This window comes from Rosa chinensis, chromosome 4 (genome assembly GCF_002994745.2).
Source record: "Rosa chinensis cultivar Old Blush chromosome 4, RchiOBHm-V2, whole genome shotgun sequence".
NCBI lineage: Eukaryota > Viridiplantae > Streptophyta > Magnoliopsida > Rosales > Rosaceae > Rosa > Rosa chinensis.
In genome coordinates this window covers 5,790,001-5,803,510 of record NC_037091.1, presented here as the reverse complement: position 1 = coordinate 5,803,510, position 13,510 = coordinate 5,790,001, and the positions used below count along the sequence as shown (strand labels likewise).

General features: G+C 37.8%; 2 protein-coding genes across 2 annotated transcripts; both read left to right on the top strand.

Annotated features, from left to right (window-relative positions):
- Positions 1-3,152: 3,152 nt before the first annotated feature.
- Positions 3,153-6,508, top strand: LOC112197431 (calmodulin calcium-dependent NAD kinase). The gene is made up of 8 exons (XM_024338097.2): positions 3,153-3,297; positions 3,377-3,577; positions 3,729-3,952; positions 4,152-4,213; positions 4,783-4,992; positions 5,102-5,231; positions 5,585-6,070; positions 6,198-6,508. Exons 1-8 carry the CDS (start codon positions 3,270-3,272, stop codon positions 6,456-6,458), a joined length of 1,602 nt encoding a protein of 533 aa, XP_024193865.1. The 5' UTR covers positions 3,153-3,269; the 3' UTR covers positions 6,459-6,508.
- A 1,592-nt stretch (positions 6,509-8,100) lies between these two features.
- Positions 8,101-9,989, top strand: LOC112197432 (40S ribosomal protein S15-4). The gene is made up of 4 exons (XM_024338098.2): positions 8,101-8,261; positions 8,360-8,508; positions 8,604-8,661; positions 9,577-9,989. The coding sequence occupies exons 1-4, from the start codon at positions 8,259-8,261 to the stop codon at positions 9,823-9,825; spliced, it is 459 nt and encodes a 152-aa protein (XP_024193866.1). The 5' UTR covers positions 8,101-8,258; the 3' UTR covers positions 9,826-9,989.
- The last annotated feature ends 3,521 nt before the right edge of the window (positions 9,990-13,510 follow it).

Sequence of the window (13,510 nt, the reverse complement as noted above, 5' to 3'; positions counted from 1 at the left end):
GGGGTTGCCTAAAGATTTAATCTTTGAGAGTATAATTAGTTATTTACGTAACCTTTGAAATAATCAATATAATGACAAAAAGAGTTAGCTATATATATGTCAATTCTAATTTTTCTTTTTTTTTTAATCCTATCCATCTCATGATGCCTTGATATCAATTTGAAGTCGTGATTTTTATGATATGTTATTCTAGATCATCAACGGACCACAGTTTATGAATACATTAATTCTAAACACTAAACCGTGAGATATACTTTGTTAAGAAGCATCTGTATCCCGAGCATATATAATTCTACATTATTCTTTTCGTTTTCTTCTTAAAATTAAATTAATTAATAATAATAATTAAACATAATACAGCTTAAGAAGCTGAGCAAATGGAACACAATCAATAAACAGAGACAAAAATAAAAACTAGTAGAAAAAGGCTCCGCCATAAATGGAGAAGAGACCCCTAGCTGAGAACACCTAACAACCACCGTGCAGTATAAGTATATAGCCAACCATTGAAGAAAAGGATTCACATTATCATTAGAAGGCCTGGCTTGAGTTATAAAGAGATAATTAGAGCATATTATAGTTTTGATCGAGAATCACCATATATGGAGGCCTTTGTTAGTTATATATTTCTGGTCTGACATTCTTTTGTTACTTGCATTATCATATTAAAAATTATGTATATAAGTATAACAAGTGGAAGAAATGGACATGCGTGGGATCCCCTACATGAATCATTGAATCTTATCACAAATTCAGGTTCGAATTATTTTAATTGTAAAATTATCATAACTAATCCATCAAATTTGTATTACTGGGATGTGGGGTAGATGTTCTAATAATGCATTGCCCCCTGATGGTCACCCACATATGTGGTGCGATAGGTTAAGAAAGGAGTGTGTGAGAGACAATTTTTACTGGATTACCTCCATAGCTAATTTAGATATAAAATTTTAAATGAAGAATTGTTATTTGTGAGCGTATTGTGTCAAGTGACATATCAGTTTCGCCAAAGATTCCCCCTCCCATTTCCCCCCACCTTGCCACATATGTAGTGTGATAGGTTAATAAAAGAGTGCGTGGAAAACAATCTTTATTGGATACTTATCAAGGTAATTTAGATATAAAATTTTAAATAAAGAATTGTCATTTTTAAGCGCACCGTGTCACGTGACACATTAGTCTCACTAAGAATTTTCTCCCTCCTTCCCCCTAATGTAGTATTGGAAACTTGGAATCATACCTTGTCGTATGTTCAAGGCTGCTAATGTTCACAGGTTGTTCAAGATATATAGTTTTTTAACTACGTTAACTACACTTTCAATGAAATTGTAGGCATATTTTTGTTTTTTAACTACGTTAACTATATTTTTGTTTTTTTTTTTTTTTTAAAGGAACTATATGTTTGTTTTGATCACTAATTTGAGACATTGGGAAAAAAAAAATTAATTAATTCTTTATTATGTTTGGCGTGCACGAGATTTTCTATTTTCTTTTAAAAAGAAGAAAAAATTGAATCCCTTCCAAATCCCAAGATTTTTTTCTCTCTCATTGTTTTCATGCATTAGTTGATCTCTTCTTTCAAGAATAGGGCAATAGTTGTTGTTGTCCAGGGCATGCTAGCTAGTACATCATTATCGATGTATCGAAACTCGAACTGTGCTCTAACTTCGTGTATTGAAAATTCAAATGAAGGGTACTTTACACGGGATTTAGCTTTTGGTTTATTTGTAGTATGTTGATGTATTGAAACATCAGATAGATTAGTTATATAAAGAGGTAGACTTATTTAGTATAAACATAAATTAGTTCAAGATCAAGCTAAATTAGTTTATTAATGTATGAAGTTAATTTATCTCAATGTCAAATTAGTTTACTTGGAGTATTGATGTACTTTTGAATTTTTCTGAATCATTTTACTTTACCTATATTTTGTTGAAATGTTACGATGTGTAACTTAATATATATTTACATTGGTTAACATTTTCAGCATGCTCACCGTTGAATATAAAAGATTTGGTGTTTCAATCTATCTGATCGATCTTTCCACATGGTTATAACTTATTCTCCTCAGTAGCAACTCCAGCAGTCCAGATCTACTTTTTTTTTTTAGGTGAGGAAGAGATTGTTCATATCCTCTTAAATTAAGAAAAGGAAAACAAAAATACAGAGAAAGAGGGACTAAAATTAAAACCTTCCAAATAAATCAGAAAAAGGAACCATGAAACTAACGAAAACGAAAGCAGTCAGCTGGATCTACTTTTGATGTCATTATCGATGTCACTGATTCCGGCCAATCTTTACTGGTCAGTCATTTTCCTCGTGGTCACTTGCGTTGTGCACTTACATTCTAAACAAAGCATAGTGGTCCGACTTTCAATTCTGATATGCTTTCATCCATTACAAATTTTCAATGATAGACTATCATCATAGAGAACGAATAATAGATGAGCAATTCTTAAACAAAGAGAAAAAAAAAAACTCTTAAGGCACGTTGAAATTAAAACATATCGGTTAATAATACATCTGCCATGAAATCAAACTCATTATCAGCCAGTCTGAAACCACTGTTAAGAATTTTTGTGTTCAGGTATGGATCTTAACAATATACTGTAACTATACTACACGACTAGATCAATGATCGTTGGATTTAAATTGATCCAAACACGTCCGAACACAGATGATAGTCTTACGTGGGGCAGCCGCACCGCCACTTAAATTGATCCAAACACGTCTGAACATGGATGATAGTCTTGCGTGGGACAGCCGCACCGCACGTGGTGCGGCTGTCCAATTAGTACCCAGCAGGAGGATATTTTAGTTTTAAAAAGCAAGAGTAGTTTTGAAACAAAGTAAAAAAATTCTGATGTGTGATCGGTTAGTTTTAAAAAGCAATGGTAGTTTCAAAATAAAGCAAAAAAATTCTGATATAGTACGCCTTACGTAAGCAAGAATTTTTCTACAAATAGAATCTGTCCCCGTATAAGATCAAATCCCTGTCCCCTCATTAACCTGATCGAGTATGGACGATTCCGAGCCGTTTGATTAGAAAGTTGATTCCAGAGCGGGTGGAATTATTTGGTCATGGAATACGTACGTCTATCTCGTGTTCTCTTTTTATAAAAGCCAATGGACCCGTCAAATCGAATAAATGGAGTTTCACAATTAATCAGTACCCCCCAACTCCCATCCTTTTTAAGCTGAACGGAATAGGCTTTTTCACCCAAATTAGTAAAGCACTTGTTCTGCTCTCCCTGTCTTCCACTAACAAGATGCAGCAGCAGCAGCACCACCACCATGGTAAGCCAAACCCTACTGATTCTCTCTCTCTCTGTCTCATGTGAATCAAGTTTCTGATGAAACTGAGTTGTTAATTTAGATGGTGGGCATGAGACAATCAAGTACATCAAGCACCTACTGGCCGCCTCGTTTGTTAGTGGTGCAGCGGCGGTCACCACCCCTTATCACCAGAAAAAGGCCTCGAAGACGGCCTTGACAGCTCCACATGAAATCTTTCCAAGTCTCAACAGGACAGACTCCGGCCGTGTTGGAAACATCGAGAGATTCTCCGACTATGTTGGTATGAACAACTCTCCTTTAAAAGATTAGTTTGCGCGCGAGTGAGTGAGTTTCAGCCGTGTAGATCAACGGTTGAAAGTCTCTCATGCGCAGATATTTTTTGCAGGTTAAGATAGAATTCCTTATCACATTTTGGAATTTTGGATATGCAGCTAGGCAGCTAGGATTTTCGGACGCAAATGAGTGCCCCAAGATGTGCAAGTTGGCATATGACTACTTGAAAAACTCCGAAGGGTGTAAAGACAGCATCTACGAGTATTTCGCTTCCGAAGAAGAAGCAGAGTCTGTCTACATCGAGTTTACAGAAGAATTGGATCGATGCATCCTTAGTTATTTTGCGTTTCATTGGAGTCAAACTTCTCATATGATTAGCCAGGTAATTAAACAAATGTTTAACTATATAATTAATTCATTATTTCAAGTTTAATACGCAACAAGTTTATTCCCAAAAGGGAAATGAGAATATTAAAGTAGAGCTTGAAGACAAAACTAAGGTCAAGAAATTAAACTTGCAGCTGGGTACGTAGTAGGTTTGTTCCTCTGTCATCTAAATCTTTGATTTACAATTATTGCAGGTTTTTGATGTGGAATCTGAGAGGAGAACGAAGCTCAAAGACTATGTACTAGCAGCTACCAGGTAAGACAATTACGTCCAGTACTAATGAAATTGTACTTTCTTTTGTTGGTGATAATGAAATAGTACGCAATTTCTTTTTTTGGTCTGAATGATATTTCATTAAAGCCGAAACGGCAAGGAGGACCCAGGCTAATGACAAACCAGGATCCCCAAGAGAAAGCACTAGAGAGCTGGCAACAAAGTCCAACAAAATTGTAGTTTCTTCTTTTTCTTCCAAAAAATAAAAAACTATTAATTTGTGGGTTGTTGTCAAAAGAAAAAGTTATAATAATTCAAAAGAAAGAAAATCAAAGTGACCCACGTTTTCCTTACTACTTGCACATGAGAACGACTGGTCCTTATGGCCAGAAAAATATGGAGAACAGGCACAACAAAGGCCCAGTCCCCACAATAATACAATTTTGTGAGGCACTATTTAGAAAGTCCAAAAATTTTGTTGTTTGTAACTTTGTATTAGACTTGGTTTACTGTTGGTTATATTTGAAGAATTACTGTCTCTGAGACTATTTAGTATGTACTTACTGCCTGTATCTGAATCTGTGGGATTAAAATTTGGTTTTGGTATGCAGGAAACAGAGATTTGAGAAGATAAGCAAGGACCTAAAGGTGATAAGGGTGTTCTCTACTTTGGTAGAGGAAATGAAAGTAATTGGCAACACATCAAAATGCACAGAAGTAATGAAGCCTTTGGCACATAGTGAGAGGAGCCCTGTGCTCCTTCTCATGGGTGGTGGAATGGGAGCTGGCAAAAGCACTGTCCTCAAAGACATTCTCAAAGAGTACGTAATTTTATCGAACACTTGGTGATCGTATCATATCATGTATTGATCAATGTGGTTGATTCATGAGAGTGCGCTAACTAAGTGGGAATGATGTGTGTGGCTGCAGGGCATTCTGGACAGAAGCCAAGAAAAATGCGGTGGTTGTAGAGGCAGACGCTTTCAAGGAGACGGATGTTCTTTACAGAGCGTTAAGCCTGAAAGGTCATCATCATGACATGCTCCAATCTGCTGAATTGGTAAATTCTCTCATTCAATTTTTTTCCATCTATTGTTTACATGTGAGTGGGAATTAAATTCTTTACCCAACGATTGTTGTGACATTCAATGCTAAGACACGCATCAATCATCGACTGACAATCATTTATGCTTGGTTGATGTGGGTGGTGAAATGTAAGAATCACATCAGATCAACAACCACAATCATCCACACTCAATAGGGAACCATTAGTAGCATTTGTCAAAAAATAGATAAAGTGGCAGTGTTCTTTTATGCCATCGGTAAATGTTTACCTTTCGGTAATATTGCAGAAGTTCATTATAAAAGCTATGTAATTGCATCAAATGAATGACCCTTTTCTGATCAATGTAGGTGCACCAATCATCCACCGATGCTGCATCGTCCCTCCTAGTGACTGCACTCAACGAAGGACGGGATGTGATCATGGATGGCACTCTATCATGGGCACCGTTTGTCGATCAGACAATAGCAATGGCCCGAAATGTTCACAACTGCCGGTACCGGATGGGAGTTGGATACAAGGTGGCTGATGATGGCACCGTCACTGAAAATTATTGGGAACAAGTAAGTGAAGAAGAAGAGGATGAGCATCAAAAGTTAGAAAAAGCAGGGAAACCCCAGAGAAAACCGTACAGAATAGAGTTGGTTGGAGTGGTTTGTGATGCTTATTTAGCTGTCATTAGAGGCATTAGGCGAGCTATAATGATTCATAGGGCAGTGAGGGTGAATTCACAGATTCAATCCCACCAGAGATTTGCTAGTTCATTTACTGGATATTGCCAGCTTGTCGATAATGCCAGGCTCTACTGCACTAATGCTATGGCTGGCCCTCCTAAGGTAATATCCATTTTCGAAGCAACTTACAAACTAGTGATACAAAATACTACCCTAGGATTTTTGAGACATTTCATCAAGCACCTTGTTTAGTGTGGTATTTACTAACATGATTTATGTGTAAATGCAGCTGATAGGATGGAAGAATGGAGATAACAACCTGCTAGTGGATCCGAAAGAAATCAAATGCTTGACAGACTTGAGCAATTTGAACTCTAAAGCCGATTCGATTTACGAGCTTTACACGCACAACCCGGACCTTATACTGGAACCTGGTTCTGTTTGGAAAGAAGCTGTTTTGTCCCCTGCAAGGCCAAGCATTCAGCGCAAGCTAAGGGCTTGTATTCAAAGAATTGAAATTTCAAGTATTACTGCTGACGAATTAAGTTAACAGTACTATTTATTAATCCAATTGGTCCATATTTCAACCTTGTGCGTTCATTATTGGAGATTTGTGCAATGAGAAAAGGAATCATGCATAGACATAGGGATTATGGTGGCCCAAACTTGTAAAGAATAGAAGAGAGCAAAAGAAAGAGACTTACCCGGTATCACCAACAAAACCACATATTAACTGCTACTTTTTAACCGGCAAAATTTTTTTTCGATATATCTACATCATTTTTCTAGATCCAAGTGCAAAACATTATCAACATAAATCGAAATTTAAGTAGTTATTGTTATCTCCAACTAGGATGTGGTCTCTTGATTAAGACATTTTTGTTATAGCCGACTAACATGTGGTCTCGTTGATAAGACATTTATCTCCAATAAAATATTGATAGATGTTTTAGGTTCAAATCCTCCCTCAATTTGATTGAACAAGAAAGAAAAAAATAGTTACATCGACTCAATTTGGGACAGATTTTGAACATGAAACATCGATCCAAGGTTATACCGAATTCTTCAGGCTGTAACACTACATGTGCCAAATCCAGAGAGCCGCGAGTGCGCTTACCACCCTGCTCTTCATCACCTTCACGAGTCCGGGGCACACCAGTCGAGCACAATGGCTTTAAGCATCTGATGTAATCCCTAATTGGTAAGGTCCTAATGACCACATGCAAACCATTTTCCTCAACCAAACACTCAAAAAATCCCAAGGTAATCAAATGTGGCTGAGGTCAAGACCCAAGGCACTTTAGCCCTAAGGATCAAGACCAGGACTAAAGATCCAGACTAGGATCCACCAACTATCGGGCAGACTCGGACTGGGCACTCTCACTAATCTCCTACTACTCGAAGGTTAAAGCCATATTCTCCATTGGTGACAAGCGAAAACGCCTTCCAAAGTTCCAAGGCGAACTTGGTCATCTAGGGTAAGTTCGATGCTCACCCTCACAATCCCATAACACAACCCTTTGGATTTAGATCGAGGACACAGAAAAAGGTTTTGCCGATCTGGTGGATAGTGAGAGCAGTTATATTACTTATATAAGCTGCCAAGATACCAATGATATGAATCCAAAAACTGCGTTTAGTGGGATGTTTTTGATGTGAGAGAAACCGTCGTAACGTTCACAATGACCAGCACCCTATTCAAACTCTTAGGGCAGCTTCATTTCACATGCTCGATGTCAAAGGTGTTGGTGAACGTAACAAAAAAATGACCCCCTACCCTCAATTTGCACAGTGACTTGACCATAGGGTTGTCACATCCATTGAAACAATTCCTCGAATAGTGATGATTGAAGGCATTGCAAGTGTACACTGGTCCAACCATGTAATAATTTGGAGAGACAAAAGCACTAATAAACTTCGGATAAAGATTTCCAAAATTCAAACTTACAAGACCTAAGACACTTGTGCTTTTGGTTCATGTAGTGCAATTTTGGTCATGTGGACTATAAATAACCTGTGATTGCGCATACGTAAGGCTATTACTTTTCAATTTTAGGACAAATTAAAGAAGTTACCAATGTTCTCAAAATCGTTAGGCGCTAGTTAGACAGTGGTCAGGAACCAAATAAATAAGCCGAAGAAGTTTTTGGACTCAACAAGAGTATACTTCAAACATGAAGCCCAATTCTTGGCCCAGAGTGAGCCCAACCAGTCTAGGGTAATCACCACCTCCCAAAATCGACCAAGTATAAAGTCACCTTGAAACTTCTTCACCTCGTCCGAAACCCTAAGCGGCCCCAATCCTCAAGCTCTTGCCTTCCCTGCTCTGCGCCTCCGAACTCTCCCAATCATGGTGAGTACCCAATCTCAACTCCATCCTCTCTCTCTCTCTCTCTCTCTCTCTCTCTCTCTCTCTCTCTCTTATCTGAACTCTGTGTGTGTGTGTTTCAGGCGGACGTTGAGACCGATGTGGCGGCAGCCGGAGTCCCGAAGAAGAGAACGTTCAAGAAGTTCAGCTTCAGAGGCGTCGATCTCGATGCTCTCCTCGACATGTCCACTGACGAACTCGTCAAGCTCTTCCCTGCTCGAGCTCGCAGAAGGTACTGTGTTTCTATGGCTCCCTAAAGATCTCATTTTTCAGTGTTATTTGTGGTTTTGGGAATTGGGTCTGATTTGGTTGGTTTGGATTTGATAGGTTCCAGAGGGGTCTGAAGCGCAAGCCCATGGCTTTGATCAAGAAGCTTCGCAAAGCCGTAAGTTTTACTGAGACTGTTGGCTCACGTTTTTGTAGAATATGGTGTTGTTATTGGGTTATGATTTGTTATGGTGAATGAAATGTGTCAGTTTGATATGATTTATCGAATTCATGTTGTAAGTGAACGTTCAAAAGTATTGAAAATTTTGATTCATTGACCAGTTTCTATGATGTTTACCGTGTTAGAATTGGCTTGTAGTGAATGCGTGTTTTGTTTCAGTTTATATGTTTTTGTAAAAATGAAAGCTCATTACTGAAAGTAGTTGAAGATTAGTTATCATTGTCACGTTTTTGTATTTGTAGTTGTGTACATTATCTTTTTGCTCTCGCCATTCTCAATTCAGTCTTTTTCCTTTCTCTGATATGTTTACTTCTGATTTCAAGTACTGAAAATCAAAAAATTACATGGTCCACGAACAAGCCCCAAACTTGGAGACTAGTTATTTGTGGGAACTGGTTCATCTTCAGCTAGATGTGGTTTCCTCTTTTTAGTTGTTTTTTGCTGTTGGCTTGGGTGTTATTATGCATCAGAGGTTGGTTGAATGAATGTTTACTGAGATTTGGTATGAACTGGGTGATTAATGTAGAGTGATTTGTATATGTAGGCAGTGTAGTAACAGAATTTGATTTGACAATGCATATTATGAACACTCCCAGTAATTCATTGTTCTGAACTTCTCACTTAAGTTGGGTGATATTTACAATCATCTCTACTTTTGTCCACTTGTATGAAGAGGAATTCTGTTTGTTTAAATAAATATTTCATATGAATTCTCTAAATATTTCAAAGAATCAATGTTGGGGAACTTTTGTGGGTGCGTAAAATGTGTTTCTCTTGATTTTTATTGCCTATGGGTATAAGGTTCAAATTTTTGTTTTCTAAACAAGACTTCTCATGTTGATTTTGAAACAGAAAAGGGAGGCTCCACCTGGTGAGAAGCCAGAGCCAGTTCGTACCCATCTGCGTAACATGATTATAGTACCGGAAATGATAGGAAGCGTTATTGGTGTGTACAATGGAAAGACCTTCAATCAGGTTGAAATCAAGCCCGAGATGATCAGTCACTACCTTGCTGAGTTCTCAATTTCATACAAGCCCGTCAAGCACGGTAGACCTGGTATTGGTGCCACCCACTCTTCAAGGTTCATTCCTCTGAAGTGAGATCTCTTCCTGCAGCAGTCTACTAGTTTGTGTTATTGTGTTATTTTCACAAGACTGATGGTGATCAAATTCTTGTTCGTTTCTCTTAATTTTTGCCTATGTTGTGACTTTTGATGTTGGTTCTCTATATGAAGTTAATTTACCGTATTGCTGATTACTCCATACATCAAATGTGTTCATCATATTTATGTCGAATTCTTCTTATTGGTAGTATAGTACGGAACAAAGATATTGGCAGGTCATCTATAGTGGTCTTGTTTGAGAATGTTTAGTATTATGATCTCTACTTGCTAGCTAATCAATGCTACAATTTCTGAATTCCCTGGTTAAGTAGTTGTTTCAGAACGATATTGAAATAGTGACATGAGAACCCAATGAATTTTGGTAACGGATGATGTATCCCCATGCCCTCTATTGATCTGAGGTCAGAGAGTGGTTTAACAACGTACACAGTCCTGAAATCGCTGATATTTTTGATTTCAAACCATGGAAGGATGGCTCGGATGGTTCCCAAACCTTGCAATCCGTATGGCAAAATATTTGCACCAACTTCGCCTATAGAGGTGAAACTGAAAAACCAAGCCTACAACGAGCAGCAGGATATTGAACAATGAAAATGTAGGAAAGAAGACTAGAAACTACCAAGCGAAAATGTTATAAGGAATGTTTATCACTATTTTTTTTTTTAGAGGAAGGAATATTCATTAATATTTTCATGACTTCACGACACCGTCAGGATGTTACAATACATTAGATTCTAAATCCCCGAAGCACATTAAACACTACTTTTGCCTTTTCTGCCTAATCGAGAGACAAATCCCACACTTAATTAAAATGATTACTAACATCCTAGAGAGTCGTTTGCAGACGACAAAGAAAACCAACTTCTGTCCCGCGGCGCGCCATTGGGGAGTTGTCGTTGGACAGGTTGATGAGGGTGCTTTGCACACTGGTGGGGCTCCATGGCAGAGACGTGGTCCAGGGATGGTGAATGGGCGGTTGATTCCGGGTTCGGCAAATTGATTTCGACCTGATCTCCTCGGATTGTGTGTGAGCGCAGAGGAGATGCAGCGCTGGGGTGCTACTGGTCGATGGCGGGTTTTGGTGTCACCGGTACACCTGAGATCTTGGCAAAAGCTGAAGCCGTGATCTCATGGCGGAGACAATCCCGAAAGGGATCTGTTTCGCTTTGTGTTTCGGCCACAGAAGTCTGCTGGGATTAAGGGCCGTCTGCTGCGGGGCAATGCAGTGCGGCCGCGTATTGATGCGGCGCGGCAGCGCGGTGATGTGGAAGTTAGTGGGCGGCAGGATATGCTGCAGACAACATTGGAGTTCATTGCTGGGAAGCATGGTGGTTGGGCAGGGCCTATGGCTTTGGGCCCTTGCTGGTGGCCTCTTGTTTTTAGCGGTTTATGTTTTAGTTGTTTCTTTTTAGCTGTTGTTTTGTTGTTAATAAGTCTTTACTAAGGTACGGTAGGACACGATGGGATTTGTGCAAGTCTATGCATCTTGTGTGCCTTGTCTACTCTAGGTAGGTGACGAGTTCCTTGCATTGGCAAATGGTCGCAATCTCCTAGTTGCAGTAACATGTCTGCTCTAGGTAGGCGGCAAGTTCCTTGCTAGCCTCCTAGTGGCAGGGTGAAACTAAGTATCGTCGGATTTATCTTCCGGCGGCAGCATAATAGGAAAGCTGTGCAATTGATAATTATGCTATGTTGTAATCGGGTTACATATCGAGTTATCTTTCCGTTATGTCACCGCCTATATTGAAGCAAATAGAGAAGCCAGTAGAGCACTCTTTGGTAGTTGATGTTTGTTAGAATACATGTACTTTGTAGAGATTCCTGATATCATTTTGGGACATACTCTAATGCTTATTGTAATCAGGGGTTTAGACTCAATGTCCCCCCTCGTATTTGACAGTTTTATTAATCAAGGCTTGAAGGCAACCGCACCAGCCTTTTATTTTTTAAAAAAATGATTACTAATTAGTTGAAGCTATATGATCTAATGAGTTAAACTTGTACATACGCCTAAGACTGAAATTTGTGTACTTTCATATTGGCCACTGGACTGAACCCTGCCACACATGTACTCTAAAAAAGTCCAAGGTATACCAAAAAAAAAAAAAAAAAAAAAAACAACATCAACAAAAGGAAAAAACCAAAGAAAAGAATTTAAGACTATAGGCCAAAAGCCGAAAACCTAAGGGTAAAAGTTATAAATAGTCTTTGTGGTTTGAATTGATGCTCAAAATTAATCTTATGGTTTAAAAATATTTAATTTTACTCCTGTGGTTTGCGAAACTAATTGATATCGGTCCAAATACTACTTTTGACAAAAACCCCTCATGTGCAAGGATAAATTCATCATTTCAGTTTAAAATAGTAAAAGAAATTAAATTAAATAGTATTTGAAAAATGAAACTAAAAAAATAGGAGATTGTGGAATTCTGGTTTTTATTTATTTTTAATTTCATTTCCTTTAAAATTTCTAATTTATTTTTTTTCGTTTTATTTTTTTATTGAGGTGACAAACTTATCCTTAAACATGGCAAAGTTTTTGTCAAAATTTGATTTTGGACCAACTTTGATCAATTTCGTAAATCACAAGGGTAGAATTAAACATTTTGAAACTACAAGGTTAATATTGAGATACCCCAAATCACAGGGACTATTTCTAACTTTTACCCAATAACCACTCCCCTTACTATGTAAATTGGGCTGGACTAAGGGAACTAGGGTTGAAAAGGGTAAGTCCCATAAACCCAAAGCCTCCCTACCTTCATTTCTCCACCTTAAATCACTATATGCTTCTAGTCTCCAGCATCTGGATACACCACTCGTACATCGCCTTACCTCGAGCAAGACACCTCCACACCATCACCGACAAAGAACAAAACCCTCACAAAGGCTGCTGCAACTGAAGAATGACACTGTTGCCTTTAAGTTCAAAACTGCCCCCACTATCAGCTACGACTCAAGCCGATCAAACATTGTAGCACCTCGACCAACCACCGCACCTGAATTCAAGACAATGTGCACGTTTTGGAACTGAAAACTAACTAATCGCACCAAACCGCACTGAACTGACAAAATTAACTGAAACCGAACCGATACATGTGGTGCGGTTTTCGATTAATGCTTATAATAAACCAAAAAATAATTGAACTTAACCGATATAAAATTATTAGTAAAAATTATATTTGTATTATAAAAAATTATATTTGTTACTCTAATTACACTTTAATTCTCATATGTAATTAATTTTCCATTGCTATTTTTAGTTTCTTTGAGTTGTAACTTAATTTTAATTGTAGTTGATTTCATTTACTTATTTTTTTTATATTTCTTCTAGCTTTAAATTATAGAATAAGTTATATTATATTCAAAGGTCTGCTCACCTAAGGGACAATTTTTAAAGGACCGTGAGTGACAAGTGAATCTGATGGCTGAAAATAAATGCACAGTTTTAAGTTGTTAAAATTTCTGCTTTTATATTTAATACATGTGGTTGAGATGCATTTGTCCCTCACAGTCCCTTAAAATTGTCCCTTAGATGAGCAAATCTGATTATATTCATATCTATTGTCTTGTTGGTCTTTTGATGTGTATTTTCGCTTTATATTAAAATTGTGGATAATGATGTTATTTGGATAATTACTATATGTATAATTACAATTGAA

What these genes read in the sequence shown, in the direction of transcription:
- LOC112197431 (XM_024338097.2), top strand. Translation starts at nt 3,270, where the DNA reads ATGCAGCAGCAGCAGCACCACCACCATG. An exon ending in CTCAAAGACATTCTCAAAGA is followed by an intron (nt 4,993 to 5,101) that starts GTACGTAATTTT and finishes GTGTGGCTGCAG; the next exon opens with GGCATTCTGGACAGAAGCCA. An exon ending in CTATGGCTGGCCCTCCTAAG is followed by an intron (nt 6,071 to 6,197) that starts GTAATATCCATT and finishes GTGTAAATGCAG; the next exon opens with CTGATAGGATGGAAGAATGG.
- LOC112197432 (XM_024338098.2), top strand. An exon ending in CCTGCTCGAGCTCGCAGAAG is followed by an intron (nt 8,509 to 8,603) that starts GTACTGTGTTTC and finishes TGGATTTGATAG; the next exon opens with GTTCCAGAGGGGTCTGAAGC. An exon ending in TCAAGAAGCTTCGCAAAGCC is followed by an intron (nt 8,662 to 9,576) that starts GTAAGTTTTACT and finishes ATTTTGAAACAG; the next exon opens with AAAAGGGAGGCTCCACCTGG.